Raw genomic sequence first — 15,208 nt, 5'->3', positions numbered from 1 at the left:
AGACCAGATAAAGGCTGAAAGAGTCTTTTCTCTGAGTTTGAACAGAGGTGTGGTCACTGATAAGCTGCTGCTGAGGTCACAGTTGCAGCTAATCAGGTAAAAAGATATCATTTTCCTGCGTGCTAACAGCTGCAGAAAATGCTGCAGTGTAATTCAATAATGAAAAAGTTACCAAATATAAAAAAGAATTGTAAAAGAGAGTATATCTGGAGTTTTTAAGGTTAGACATAATAAAATTACTCATTTTTGTTTTCATTGCCATCTTGCTCAAACATTCACTGTCATAAGTGTGCACGTCAATAGTGCATGTTTTCTGATTTCAGATTTTAGTCTCATCTAATCACATAAAGATATGAGACGTGAGATATGTGCAGGAATGCAAACCTGTTGTGTTGCAATGAATCTCTCTCAGCTGAACGCTAAAGTGAAAGTGTTCCTTTAAAATGTGAAGTCCAATCTAAAATATAAAGATTTCAATCATTTAAACCCTCCAAATAATGAAATTAATTGCGAAAACACTCAGTCAGTGTTAATTGTTTATTCATAAGAAAATCATTTCTAAACAAATGTGATTTTATTTTTAAATTTAAGCATAATTACAACATAAATTAATGTAAAAATCATGACAGAAACAGCAAAAAAATGACAAAACAGTATAATAATAAATTAGATGTAATAACACATAAAACATAAAACATTTTGGCAGCATTTGCAGTTGAGTTTTGATGACCTGACCAGCAGATCATAGAACAGTTAACAGTGAAACACAAATGCAAAATGCGTCAGTACACTACAGCACCTTTGTTGTTTAACAGTCTATCTTTGAAGTTTTGGTTTTTTATTAGTTCATCAAAACTTTTCTTTGTCCGTTAACTTCCACCTGAGAGGCCGGACGCTGAGACGGTTTGCGCGGGGAAATAAAGTGATGCTGTCACAAGTCTGTGAGACAGACGCTGGAAGACGTCTCGACGTAGACGCACCCTCGGCATCCTGAACCGGATTGGCCGCTTCGCAGATCGATCACATGGCTCCGACTCCTCTCTGATTCCGCAGTCTGGAGTCGAGCGCCACCGAGCACCGAGTCCCACAGCCGACCTCTGCTCCACAGCTGCAAAAAAACCCGACAGGACTGACTGAGTGTGTGTGAGCAGCCCGAAGAAAATGTTGTTATTGTACATTTCTGCAGACCTCTTTTCAAGACCAAAAAACAAATAACTGGGTGCTTCCTGGCGAGAAATTAGCAGCATTTCCAGCATTGTTGTGAAATACATCTGTGGCACTTCCTGTTTGCCACACAACTGGTTGTTTTGTAATGTGACACTTGCAGTATTTCCAGAGATTATGCCACCAATAATTTTAAAGAGACATCGGATTATGCGGCATTTCTAGCTGTCTTAGTGTCACTGGAATTGGGCGTTTTTTACGCCAGATATCGCAGCATTTTAAAAGGCAAAAATTGCATCCAGACTGGTTGTTTACTGACAAAACATTTCTGTGTTTCCAGCAGCAATTTCACCAGCAAAACTGGTCATTTTTAGTGAGAAATCATTGCATTTCTCGCAGTGTTTGTGCCACCAAAACAGTGTTTCTTAGCAAGACATTGGATGGACTGAAGACATTTCCAGCAGCAATTGTGCAACAATTAACCACCAAAGCGAGCGAGACATTAGAGGCATTTCCAAAGGCAGTTATATCATCAAAACTGTGTTTAAAGGACACATCAGGGACATTTCCAGCAATTATTTTGGCACCAAAGATGGCTGTTTTTTAAGGTATGTATTGGCAGCATTTCCAGCAGCAGTTGTACCACAAAACTGGTGATTTTAGCAAAACCTAGCTGCATTTTAAGTGGAAAATGTGACACCAAAACCTTTTGTTAGTGAGAAATCACTGTATTTCCAACAAGTGTGCCACCAAAACAGATTGTTTTTAGTGAGACATCACAGTATTTCCAGCGGTGATTGTGACCCTGAAACTGATTAGTGTACAAAGAGACATTTCAGCAGCGAGTGTGCCACCGAAGCTGGGTGTATTTAGTGAGCCGTCACTGCATTTTGGTGTGCCACCAAAACGGGTGTTTTTTAGCAAAACATTGCAGCATTTTAAATGGCGATAGTGATGCCAAAACTGGTTATTTTTTAACTGATGGTGTTTTTTATTTGGTGATTGTGTTGGTGTGAGAGAGGGGGAATATTACTGTGTCAAACCTCAATAGAGATGTGAGTGTCGGGGTATCTCCTGTAGAAGATGGTTCTGAGGTTAAATTCAGGGTTTTCTTCTGCCTTGAAAACCCGCGTCCTTATAGTGTCGTTCTCACACCGCACTATGGCGTAAACATCTGAAGCTGTGGATCATATCACAGAAAAAACAAGGTGTAAAGATTAGACAAGAGAACAAAAGGTCTTCAACACCAAATCACAAAAAAACTGGAGGAGATGTGATGTGCGGAGCCACCTGTCTGTTTGGGAGGGCTGAGTCCGGATGCCCTGCGGAGGTAGACTGTGGTCACCACAGTGGGTTGAGGTAGAAAACACTGGAAGATAGAGGGAGACGGCAAATCCTCCCTCAGTTCCCTACACACACAAAATTAAATTAAATTAAATTAAATTAAATTAAATTAAATTAAATTAAATTAAGTTAAATTAAATTAAATTAAATTAAATTAAATTAAATTAAATTAAATTAAATTAAATTAAATTAAATTAAATTAAATTAAATTAAATTGTGTTATTGTAGAAGCGAAAGGGATGATCCACAATATTTAGAATATTAACATATTTTTTTTAGTTTCTACATGTGTGGGCTCTTTTTTTAATTTTCTTGTCTTGTGTATTTGTAACCACTTTAAAAAAAATTTTGTTTGTTTTTTAAATTTTTCCTTTTTATTTTTTAATTTAGGAAGCTTTTTTAAAAAATATTTAGGTGTTTCTGTTTCTCAGAGGAGAAAAGCAGTTGTGTTTGGAATAAATAAAATAATTGAAAAATAAAAATGACAATAATGTTTTTATTTTGATTTCATTAGAGGATTCTCACATCTCTTGTTTTAAAGAGCTCTCTTTTTACTATATTTATGTTTTAGATTCTGGTAGTTTTGCCTCACATTTTGTTGTTGTCATGACATGATAATCCTAATTTTCTTATTAATAAATACATTTAATTCACCAAAAACGTGGCTTTACATTCCTTGCCTTCTCCCATCACGTGCTGGTTCCTAACAATACATAAATAATTAAATACAAAGTATGTTTACTGTGCATTTTACTAACTTTCTGAGCAAGTGAAATTACTCTTTCGATGTTTTTTTTACCCCTTATCAAACATGCAAACAAAAATTCCTGACACACCTGAGTTGGACTTGGGAATGGGAGAAGAGGCGTAGGAGGAAGCGTCCGGTGGCGCCTGGGAGGAAGGTGGTTGGCAGCACGACGTAGCAACCCGGAGCCAGAGTCCATCTCAGCGTCACACTGCGGGAGTCCATGTAGACGGAGCTGGCCACCTGCTCACCGACACACTGCACCCGGCTGCTGCGGTTCACCTCCACCTGTGCCACAACAGCGTAGCAGGGATTTTATTTATTTATTTATTTTTAATTTAATTTAATTTAATTTAATTTAATTTAATTTAATTTAATTTAATTAATTAATTAATTTATTTATTTATTTATTTATTTATTTATTTTTAATTTATTTATTTATTTTTTATTGCAGGAATTGAAAAGGTGTCACATTGTTAGGCCTGCTCACCTTCAGCACCTCAAAGCCGATCGGCAGGTTGTCTCCTCCTCCATCTTTCCTCCGTATCCTCCTGTCCTCCTGCTGCAGACAGATCAGCACCTCCTCCTCTTTGTCTCTCACCTCAAACATGAACTAGAGAGTCAGAAAAGTAAAACGTTAGAGTATTGTGACGATTACATTTTGTTATTTTCATTTCTTTCATTACCTGCGGGTTGTGCAGGAAAGTGTCTCTGTGGTTGATGCATCCTCCACATCGACTCCTCTTGTCCATCTGTGCCTCCCATCCTCCCACCTCTCCACCATCGTCCTCCTTTGTCTCTTTTTTCACGCTATTATCTCGCTCACACCTCTCTTCCTTCTGCTGACTCTCCCCGAGTCTCGCCTCCTTCCGGTTACCCTGCTGCTTGGTCCCTCCATGTCTGGCGTCGTTGTTCTTCCCTGAACTCAGCGCGTGGTTGCTTTGGTGGAGGTCGGTGGATGGAGGTGTTCCCGGGGAAGTGGGAGCTGGAGTCCACTCCCCATAGTGCCGCACCTCCCTCCAGTGAGAGCTCGGCCACAGCAGAGGTCTCTCCACCAGCCGGCACAGCACCACGTCTGTGAAGTAGTGACAGAAATCCTCAAAGTCCATCCTGAGGAGCAGGAGAGGAAATGTAGTGTGTCAATCACGTGACATTTATGACAACAATCAGCAAAATAAACGGATAGAAATCATGCTAAATGCCCACTTTTAAACATGTATTTTACAGACTTTTTAACGCCTTTGCAGCAGTGATAGCCATGGTCAGAGACAATTTCAGTGTTTTTGGGTTGTCGATTCGTTTGTCTCATTCAGGGACATTTCCTCAAATTTGGCACAAACATCTTCTTGCACTCAACAATGAACAGATTTGATTTTGGTGGTCAAAAGTCAAAAGTTTATTGTTGTTTGTTTATCTCATTCTCACAACTGCTATATGTCAAGAATGCCTTGAGAGAATTTCTGGCACAAAATTAGGCACAAACGTGTTCAAAGGTCAAGGTCACTGTGACCTTGCATTTGTGTCATTCTTTTGAACATAAGATCTCAATAAGGCTTTGAGGGAATTACCTCAAATTTGGCCCAAAGGCACACATGGACATCACAATTGACTGATTCGATCTCGGTGGTCATAGGTCAAAGGACAAGGTCAATGTGACCTTGCGTCAGTCTAATTCTCATGAACACAATATCTCAAGAGTTTCTTGAGGGAATTTCAGCAAATTTAGCACAACCGTCTACTAGGACATAACAATTAATTGATTTAATCTTGGTGGCAACAAGTCAAAGGTCAAGGTCATTATGGCCTTGCGTCCATCTCATTCTCGTCAAAATTATATCTCAAGAAGGCCTTCGTGGTCAAAGGTCAAGGTGACCTCACAAAACAAGTTTTTTGGCATAACTCAAGAAGAAGAGGATAAAATGATGACATTTTACATCTAAAAAGTAAAAACAGTGAACTTTACAATGACACCATTGTGTTCTGCCATTATTTAATAAAATATCTCAGTAACAAAAAGGAACATTTGCTCAGATATTGAATTAGTGACATTATTTTGGGGTTTTTACCTGGAAACTGTGAATTTTGAATATGTAACTTCTTTTTAGGAACGTCCACCTTTGATCAGTGTAAGTGTAAAGTCTGGACAGACATTGATGTAAACTGTAACTGCAACTTTACTTGTGTGGGCAGGAGTACAATATGATCCCAACAAATAATTAATGATGGAGATATACCAGAACTCCCCGACATCTCGAACAATGAGCCCCATCTTCTCCCTCTCTGCTCGACTCATCTGCTGCCACTGCTGCGACCTGCAGGGGGCGTCCACACACAACAATGTCAAAGGCAAAAATGCAGAGCTGCAAGGTCCAACACACTGGAAATGACATGTGAAAAGTAGCGTTTCAACTTCTGGAAATCTTTATAGGTCCATTTTGGCCATTTTTTTCGAGTTTCTCAGGCTTCCATAATGCATACGACAGATGTCTCCTTGTAAAACAACTCTGACACAATTGTAAAATGTCGGAAATTGTAATTATGAAATGTTGTAAAACAGACTGACGGTGCGAAACGTCTGCAGAGGCTTATTTCCCAAAGCTCCAGCAAAATGTGTGATGTACTCAGCAGTCAGACATGTGGCAGATTAAGCCAGTACAGAGTTCAGAGTCTCATTTTCCTGAACATTTATCTCAAGAACCTTTGAGGGAATTTCCTCAAATTTGGGACAATCATCCACTTGGATTCAACAATGACGTGATTATATTTTGGTGGTCAAAGGTGAAGATCATGTGGCCTTACTTCCATGTCATTACTGGGAGCACAAGATTGCAATAAGGTCTTGAGAGAATTTCCTCAAATTCGGCGAAAACATTCACTTGGACTAAAGGATGAACTGATTAGATTTTGGTGGTTAAAGGTCAAGGTCACTATGACCTCTTGTGTTTCCTTTTTGTGAACATGATACCTCAAGAATGCCTTGAGGGACTTTCCTCAAATTTGGCACGAACGTCTACTTGGATATATGCCCTCACCCCTGACTCCAGGCTCCCGTCCAGTCCGTGGTGCCCCATGGATTCCTCATGCGCACCATGAAGAGTCGGGACATCCAGCCCGTCTTCTGCAGCTTCTCCCCCAGCCTCACCTTCCTCACCGCTGTGATCCCGTAGGCGTGCCCTCGCACCAGACCGCAGTCCAAAACCGACTCCACCGTCTCCCCCTCTGCTGGCTGAGACATGTTAATTTATGTTAGTCGCCACATTTCAAACACTTTTTGCAGCTATTTTGTCCGATGATATTCAGAGATGCTCACTCGAATGGAGCAGGTGATGAGGGCTTTGCGTTCGTGAGCCTTGGCTAAGGTCTGGAAGAGCGCCCTTCTTTGGTCGCTGTGCTGGCTGAGGGCCTCACGATCCAGGCTGAGGGGCTCCGAAACCCCGCCGGTGAAGTCGATCAGAGCCTCTGTGGTGTTTCCACCTTCCAGCGCCTCGTAGCAGCCGTTTAGCCTACAGAGTAACCAGATATAGATTGAATGAATGATTAATGGCTGAGCCCCTCTTCTCCATTTTCTTATTCAACAGGTGTTTGTTTGTAGTCGGACATTTGAAAATGAAATTGGTTCTTGTCCCATAAGTGTGCATCTATTAGGTTTACATATTATGATTTTTTATCAGATGCTAGGGGGTATATTAGGATGTATTTTGGCCAGGATGGTGTTAGTATAGTGCAGGAACTCATCTTACTTTGCTTGCATGGGGGCCAGAGTCACAGCAGCCTCATACACATTTCTGGAAGTTTTGGACATTTCTGGGACTTTGGGATATTTCTAAGCTTTTAGGACGTTTCAAGGATTTAAGCACATTTTTTGTATTTTAGGACATCTCTCAAACTTTTAGACATTTCTTAGAGTTTTGGACCTTTTTTGGATTTTAGGACACTATATTTGGCCAGTCTAGCATGGTGCAGTGATGCTTAACTTGCTTTGCTTGGGGGCCACTTTTGCAAAATGACCAGGGGGCCATGTGTCTGGGATTTTTGGACATATCTGGGATCACCTGGCACCCTACCAGGGCCAGATTTGGCCAGCTGCTATAAATTAAGCATCCCTGTAATACTTTGCATTGAATTAGCCTCTGATGGGCACATATGAAGGAGGAATGGACCAGCTCAAGAATTTGGTCCCACTGTTCATTAGAAAGGTCTGCTTCAGACCCTGTTCCCTGGCACTTCTAGTTTAAATAAAGAGACCAGGATTGGCAAAACCCATGAACCTACAGATAATTCAGATGGCCGTCCTTTGATCCATTTTCTATGAATTTTAACCAATCAGGCAATCAAGGTTTCGGGGGTCTTGATAGCTCCTATGCCATTGTTGAAGGAAGAATGGGTGTTTTGTCAGTCCTCGAACATAATCAAGCCGGGTGAATCACTTACTTGGCGTAGGCCTTTTCCAGCAGTGCGCTCCAAAACTCTCGTGGCGTTGCCGAGCGGCAGAAGAGCAGGACTCCATCTCTGCTGACCGGCAGACGGTCGTCCACAACGACGTCCATCCAACGGCCGAGTCTCCAGAACCGGAAATGGAAGATTCCTGCGTACAAGTCGGAGTGCTTTGGATTCCACTCCTGGTCCACGTGGTCGGGGATCACCTGTGGGGACGTAGGAGTAAGTCGAAGGAAAAATGGAGGGAAAGAAGGAAGCAATAAAGAAATACACAACCTTCTTCCACAGGAAGGGCTCGGATGCTAAGCAGGAAATGGCAGCCACCATCCAGCAGTTACCCAGACTGCCTTGGTGTAGGTCACGAGTGCTGATGCCATCGACAAACAGTCGGGGGTCCTTACATATCTCCTGGAGGCAGAAGAAAGACGTTTCATAAAAAACACATTAAACTTGTTGTTTTTTCTTTATTTGGCCACCTTGGAGCAACAAAACGTGCGTATTTGGTAACATCTGGGAAATATGGAGCTGATGTTGTTAACTTTCTTGTTATTTTTGGTTGCGGTCATTCCCCTGGCTGAAATGACACGCAGAAGACCCCAAAATGTTGACCAATCAGAGCAGACTGGGCCGTTTTTGGGGGGAAGGGGGCCTTAAAGAGACAGGCGCTAAAACAGAGCGTCTTAAACAGATTGTGAATTCAAGTGTTGCAGCACAGACATCATGAAGGGTAAAGACGACAGTTTTTTGACCATTAACCCTTTGAAACCTTAAAAAAGTGGCTTGATTTCTTTCAAAAACATGACAAATGAGAATTTTATTTATAAATAAAAAATATTTTAAAAATAAAAACCCAAACAAAGAAGAAAATTACCTGAAAAAAGTGTGATATAATAAATATAATAACTCTGTAACATAATTTTAAATAGGTTTATAACAATATTCATTAATATAGTTTATCCCTTGATATTTTTTGTAGCCTTTTTTTTTTTTTTAAATCTACTAATTTCCTGCAATTTGTGGAATATTTCTCACCAAGCTGGTCATTTCCATTTTCGCATGTTTTGCTCAGCGTTCAGAGAAAGCCAAGATACAAATACGAACCTGAAAATGAGCATATTAGCAAATCTTTAAATAAACTCTGATGAATGAGCGCAGCAGCAGTTCGTAGCGTCAGTGTTTTATGAGGCCTGCGAGTGTCGGAGCACTGCTGAGGAGACAGATCCCGTCTGTGTGGATCTGTTGATCTCCGTTTGGACAGGGTCAGGTAACAGTAGAGGTGCTGCTGGACACACGCACACACACTGAGGCAGGAAAACACACACACACACACACACACACACACACACTGGGTGGTCATAACCTCCTCGGATGTAACCCCAGACGAGATATGTACCTTCCTTGTGATGATATCAACTTCACAACAAGTAGGAGGCCACCTGGATTGTGACAGTCGAGGGGGAAGTTGCAGAGTGACTCGATGTCAAACTAACATCCGACTCCCCGTTGATAAACGCTTAAAATACCTGAGCGGAGCATTAGGAACACAATACCATTAACCCTTTATCTCCTGCTCTGAGTCAACAAATTAGTCTCCAGCAGGGTTTCGCATCAACAAGGTTTGGTCCACAGACTGAATGAACTACATGAACTCGACTGATCACAGTCGATCCTGAATTTGGAGCTAAAATAAACATGATTATTTATTAAGATCAGTGCAATTAACCCTTTAAAACCTGCCATTACTTTTCTTGTGCCGCTCTAAAGTATTACAATCTTTGAGCCCTGAGCAAATGTCTTTATTTGTTTCAGAAATGTAGGAAAAAGAAAAAAACCCAAATATACTATATTCATAATTATCATAACTTTATATTAAAAATTCTGTTACAAAATTATTAGCTTTTTAAAGCACTATTTCAAGTCTCTCTTTTTTTGTGCAAACTTTCGGGTAATTTTCTTGTTCTTTTTAATAATTTCTGACTAATTTTTGAGTTATTTCTTTTCAAGTTACTTCTTATCATGATTTGGAAATAAATTAAACAAATTTGCCCATGTATTAAAGGGTTAATGGGTGACCTCAGGTCATCTGCAGTCTTGAAAAATCTTAAAAAGCATCATATTCCTTAAAAAGACCTTTAAATGTATTTAAAAAATTTTTTTTCAAAAGGTCTTGACTATTTTTGCACATTTTCTCCTGCATAGACATTATAATCAGTTATATATATTTTTCATTTAAATTATTTTAAAAAAATGATTACTCTTTTGGTTAATCATTTTGACCATCTTCTTTCACTTATCTTGGTTTAGGCCACATTAATTGATTATTTTACAAGGAATTGTTGTTATAAACAGCTGGGGATTACTGAAACAATGTGATTAACAGTTTTGTAAATAATGTACTTTAATTGATTATTATCGGCCTTGTTGTCCTTATTGGTTTGCTGTCATTTGTTGCCCAGTAGAATTATGTAAAAAGCATTAAATTTAATTTCACACAGCTTTAAAAAGGTCTTTAAAAGTCTTGTTTTTTGTTCATACATGCATAATCCATCTCCTAACAAGTCCTTGCACATTTAAATCTATATTTTTTGGCTACTGACAACTGGGCAATAAATAATTTAACCTTGACTTTAACCTCATATTACACTGGCACCATTAAAGGCTAACTGTAGCCACCATAAACTTATACACGTCTACACCCATCTCAACACTGCGCTTTTTTAAATTAACTGCTGCTCTTTCTTAACTGTAAACACACACACACACACACACACACACACACACACACACACTAATAGAGCAGTCCACCAGCGTTGCGAGCGGCTCGCTCTCTGAGGGATAAGGTTTCACTGCCTGAAGCGTCTCCTATAATAGAAAGTGCTTTAATTATCCCGAATCTGACGGAAATATAACGAGCTGCGGTCACTTTATTTAGATGTGTGAGGAGAGGAGATATATTTGTAAAATAACTCTTTGTCGCTGTTGAACTGGTTTGAACTGGTTTGAAGTGGGTAATTGTGGAAATGAAGATGTGTAAAAAACCACCTGTGAGATATAAAGAGTTTGTAATAAATAATAATAATTAACATGACTTTTCAATGACTTTGAGAATTTAAAGCATAATGAATTCAGAACAAGAGTAGGACCAAATATTGAAATATAATGTTTATTTATGAGAGAGGAGAGGGTGCAAAAAGCAGGGTGCATGTCAAAAACAATTCTGAGCACTGAGGATTATTTTGGCTTTAGGGAAGGGGCTTAATTTAATTATATGGTTGTATTTTTAATTTTCTTCACAGCCATTTTTTTTTTAAGAAAACATGACCGTGATTTCTTTCTTTTCTTTTTTTTTTTTTTTTAAAAAAAGGCTATTTTTTTTTTATCAGTTTATTTTTAATAACAACATTTTGACTTTATAAAAAAAAAATTTTTGGGTGATTTTAAAAGAAAAAAATTGTGATAATCTAAAAGACTTTGGCAATTTGGCCATTTTTAAGGATTTTTTTTTCTTTAATTTCTTTTCTTTTTTTAAGAAAACATGTCTTTCAAACCTTGAACACATCATGTATTATTAAACAGGTTTGTTAGACAAAATTCCATGACTTTTCCAAAACTTTTCCAGGTCTGGAAACTACCATTTACAAATTCCATGCCTTTTCTAGACTTTTTATGACCACAACAAACTCTGGATATACTTTTCGGCTTCTCGCTCAGTCACACTCACCCTCGGCCTCTTCCACGTCAGCCCCGGCGGAGGCTCCCTCTTGTAGAAGAGGGACTGAGCGTTGGCGGGGAACAGGGGATCCTTGAAGAGCGCGCCTCGACGCAGACAGGCCCGCCTCAGCTTGTGAAAGCTTTGACCCTGGAAACTGTGAACTCGTTCGGGCATAGCGGCTGAAGAGGAGAAGCTTCTGGAAAGATAGAAAGAAGAGTTTCACTGAGAGCATATTTAACGTGCAGTTTTCAAAACGAGTTCTTGACATTTCCAGCTGTGTTTGTAGCTACAAAACATGCAATTTTTAACGAGAGTTTGGGACATTTCTAGCTACGTTTGTAGCGACAAAACATGTAATTGTTCCTGAAATGTATTTTTAGCATGACTTCTAAACATTTCCATTTCGTAGTGACAAAAAACAGTTTTTATGGTGAGTTCGGGACATTTGCAGCTGTGTTTGTCATAACAAAACACAGTGTTTAACCAGAGTTTGGGACATTTCGAGCCATATTTGTAGCAACAAAAAATGCAATTTTTCACAACTTGTGGACATTACCAGCTGTTTGTAGAGACGAAACACACGTTTAACACGAGTTTAGGACATGTCCAGCTCTGTTTGAAGCAACAAAACAAACAGTTTTGATTGAAAGTTTGCAGCATTTCCAGCCATGTATAGTAACAAAACACGCAATTTTTCATGAAAGTTTAGGACTTTTCCAGCCGTGTCTCTTGCAACAAACATGCATTTTTAAAGTGAGTTTGGGACATGTCTAGCTCTGCTTGAAGCAACTATTTTTATTGAGAGTTTGCAGCATTTCCAGCTGTGTATATTGCAACAAAACACGCAATTTTTCATGCAAGTTTGGGACATTTCTAGCTGTGTTTGTAGCTACAAAACACACATTTTGAACATGAATTCTGGACATCTCGAGCTGTGTTTGTAGCATCAGAACATGCAACTTTTTTAACAAGTTTGGGACATCTTACATTAAATTAGCCTATATTTGGTAGACACCATTGAAAATATGAACGTCTTTGGACGTTTAAAGGGTTAAACAGCTTCAGGCAGAGTTAGCTGGTCAGTGTGTGTATGTGTGTGTGTGTGTGTGTGTGTGTGTGTGTGTGTTGGAGGGATAATGTGAGGACAGCAGTAAGGTAATGGTACCGTTTTAGTCATGGGTGATATGACCTGCTGGGGTCAGCAGTGTGACTGGTGACCCATCAACTGGTGTGTGTGTGTGTGTGTGAAGCAGTGTGCCCGGTGTCAGCGTGAGTATGCCAGGTGTGTGTGTGTGTGCTGACGTCGGGGTCAGCTCAGGGTCTTGCTGTGCGGAGAGGAAAAGCAGAGATGAAACCTTGCAGGGTTTGCAGATACCGCTCGGGTCAGCGTCATTAATTATCAGCGAGGTTTTCTTTTTCTTGTATCAGATTCGTGCAGAGAGACATAAGCACCCGAAAAACATATGATCCATAATTTAAGAACGTATGATAAATTCATGCCTTATCATGTTTTACTGATTGCAGCAACCAAATACATCATGAATTCCTGCGGCTCAATATTTTTATTATTGTTTGATGGCTCAACTTAAAATAGACTCATCACTGGTGAACGCAGTCAGTTAGTACAATTTTAAAGTTTTGGTTTTTTTTAGTATTTTGTGTATTTGTTATCCGGTGTTTATTCTGTTGACTTTCATTTGTGGATTTTTAAAAATTATTTTAGTGCTTAATTTTTGTACTCTTTATTATTTTTATTGTTGAAAAATTTATCGTTTTTTTTTGTTTATTTAAATTTTATTTGTTCAGCCTTTTCACCATTTAATTTAATCCATTATATATACACCGTGAATTTTATTTTTTTTTTTTATCATTTTACTGTCTAAAGCCATGCTTCACCAAACAGTTTAAGTTTTTTTTTTTATAGTAAAGGTAGTCATGCTAAGATAATCAATTGCATTTTTTATGAAATAAATATTATTCCATTATACATTTGGTGAAATAAACTATATTTTTTAGAAGTTATAAAAAATAAATAAATATCTCAAATAACTATGTGGAAATAACACTATGCTACTATAAAAAATGCAAAAATAAATCAATAAAAAATAAAATAAAAATTCCATTGTTGTTTTTTCTTGGTGGAATTTTTAAATGGATAAATAAATTAAATACACAAAAATATGAGCTTTATAATACAAATTTCACTCCACATTACTTATCTATAAGGGCTGTCACCAGTTTCAGCAATATTCAGTATTGCCCTTGAGTTTATATTTAAATCATTAAAAACCTCATTTTATATATATATATATATATATATATATATATATATATATATATATATATATATAATCAGGCTTTATTAACATGCATTAGATATTACTGTATATAAACTGCAGGTAAATTCTTTTACCTTGAAGTCAGACTGGAAGTTTTTCCGCTTGTTTTCTGAAACTGTCTCTGGAGCTCAGGCTGCAGATCTGAACATCCTTTGGTCATTTAGGAAATCCTCCAGAGACGATCATATGTGCTCTGTGGTGACAAATATCCAGCATTTGTCGTCTCTTTCCTCCTCTTTTGTCCCAGAGTCAGCTGTTAAAAGCTGTCTTCGTCTGTCCTCTGAATCTGCCAGGAGTGTGTGACTCATCTCCACCACAGACACACACTTCACTTGGAGATTTGTGTCACAGGGCCTGAATTAAAAAAATAAAAATCAGAAAAATAAAAGTGAATAAATGTGAAACTGCAGCGTGAGTGATGCTGCAGGGTGAGCGCTCAGCTTGCTGTGAGCTCTGCACGCTCCCTGACACCATCTCTTATGAGTGTGTGTATGTAACAGCCTGCAGATGCGTGTGTGTCCATGTGCAAACAGCCGTGACACACACGGTGCACGATGACACACGGCTGTAACTCTACCTGTCTTTGCACAGACAAAAGACAGACAGTCTCTGTGTGACATAACACAGCAGGAAAACGCTGCAGAGTTTCTAAAATAGACACTGTGTGCAAAACTGCTCTGCAGGACACAAACAAGTGTGTGTATTTTTGTGTGTGTGTCACTCACATTTCTCTCTCCTGTCTCCCTCTTGTCTTTCCGTCCTCATATTGACCTATGTCCCCCCTTCTGTCCTCCTTTTCTGCCTTATCTTTTTGGTCTCTTCTCCTCTTCCCTCATATCTTCTCCCGCTCAGACTCCTGGAGTATCTGTTGCTGTCGAGTGTGTTTCCCCCTGACACCTGAGAAACCGCGTCTATTTTAACCTCCTCACTGCCAAATATCGAGCTAATTATTCCCTTATTTTCTGTTTGATCAACACGAGGCAGCAACGCAGGGCTGATAGAGACAACTTATGTCTTTCTGAGGGACAAAAAGACCAAAGTTTTAGACATAAATAAAAGGAAAAACCTTAAATGAACCTCAAAATACAGCTTTTTTTGTCCATTTAGGCCGCTTTTACTGTATTCTCAGTAAAAAGTGAGAATATTTCAAACATTTCCTGATAAATGTCGACCAGGTGCTACTGCCTCTGAGTGTTTATACTGTGTGTGTTTCTACTACATGTACTGCATACTACTGCAGGTACTCGAGTGGTATATGATGGAAACGATGAAAAACAACAACAACAACAACAACAACAACAACAACAACAACAACAACAAAAGGATTTCAAGATGTTTCTAGGACTTTTTAGGACATCTTCAGATTTTAGGACATTTCAGATTTCAGGGTGTTTCTTGGAATATAGGATGTTTTGTGGATTTTAGGACATTTCCAGGATTTTAGGACGTTTCTCAGATTTTAGGACA

General features: G+C 38.9%; 1 protein-coding gene across 1 annotated transcript; it reads right to left on the bottom strand.

Annotated features, from left to right (window-relative positions):
* Positions 1–529: 529 nt before the first annotated feature.
* On the bottom strand, positions 530–14,633 carry LOC121962324 (calpain-5). Its single transcript, XM_042512564.2, has 14 exons — positions 14,467–14,633; positions 13,816–14,095; positions 11,412–11,598; positions 7,967–8,098; positions 7,685–7,896; positions 6,564–6,756; positions 6,286–6,479; positions 5,488–5,565; positions 3,940–4,363; positions 3,744–3,866; positions 3,345–3,541; positions 2,455–2,573; positions 2,208–2,344; positions 530–1,108 (listed from the first exon to the last, which is right to left on the bottom strand). The coding sequence occupies exons 2-14, from the start codon at positions 13,899–13,901 to the stop codon at positions 932–934; spliced, it is 2,259 nt and encodes a 752-aa protein (XP_042368498.2). The 5' UTR covers positions 13,902–14,095; positions 14,467–14,633; the 3' UTR covers positions 530–931.
* Between the last annotated feature and the right edge of the window lie 575 nt (positions 14,634–15,208).

Source organism: Plectropomus leopardus, chromosome 23 (genome assembly GCF_026936395.1).
Source record: "Plectropomus leopardus strain MGB_pleo_1.0 chromosome 23, ASM2693639v1, whole genome shotgun sequence".
Lineage (NCBI taxonomy): Eukaryota > Metazoa > Chordata > Actinopteri > Perciformes > Serranidae > Plectropomus > Plectropomus leopardus.
The sequence above is the reverse complement of the archived record's forward strand: the minus strand, read 5'-3'. Positions and strand labels throughout refer to the sequence as shown.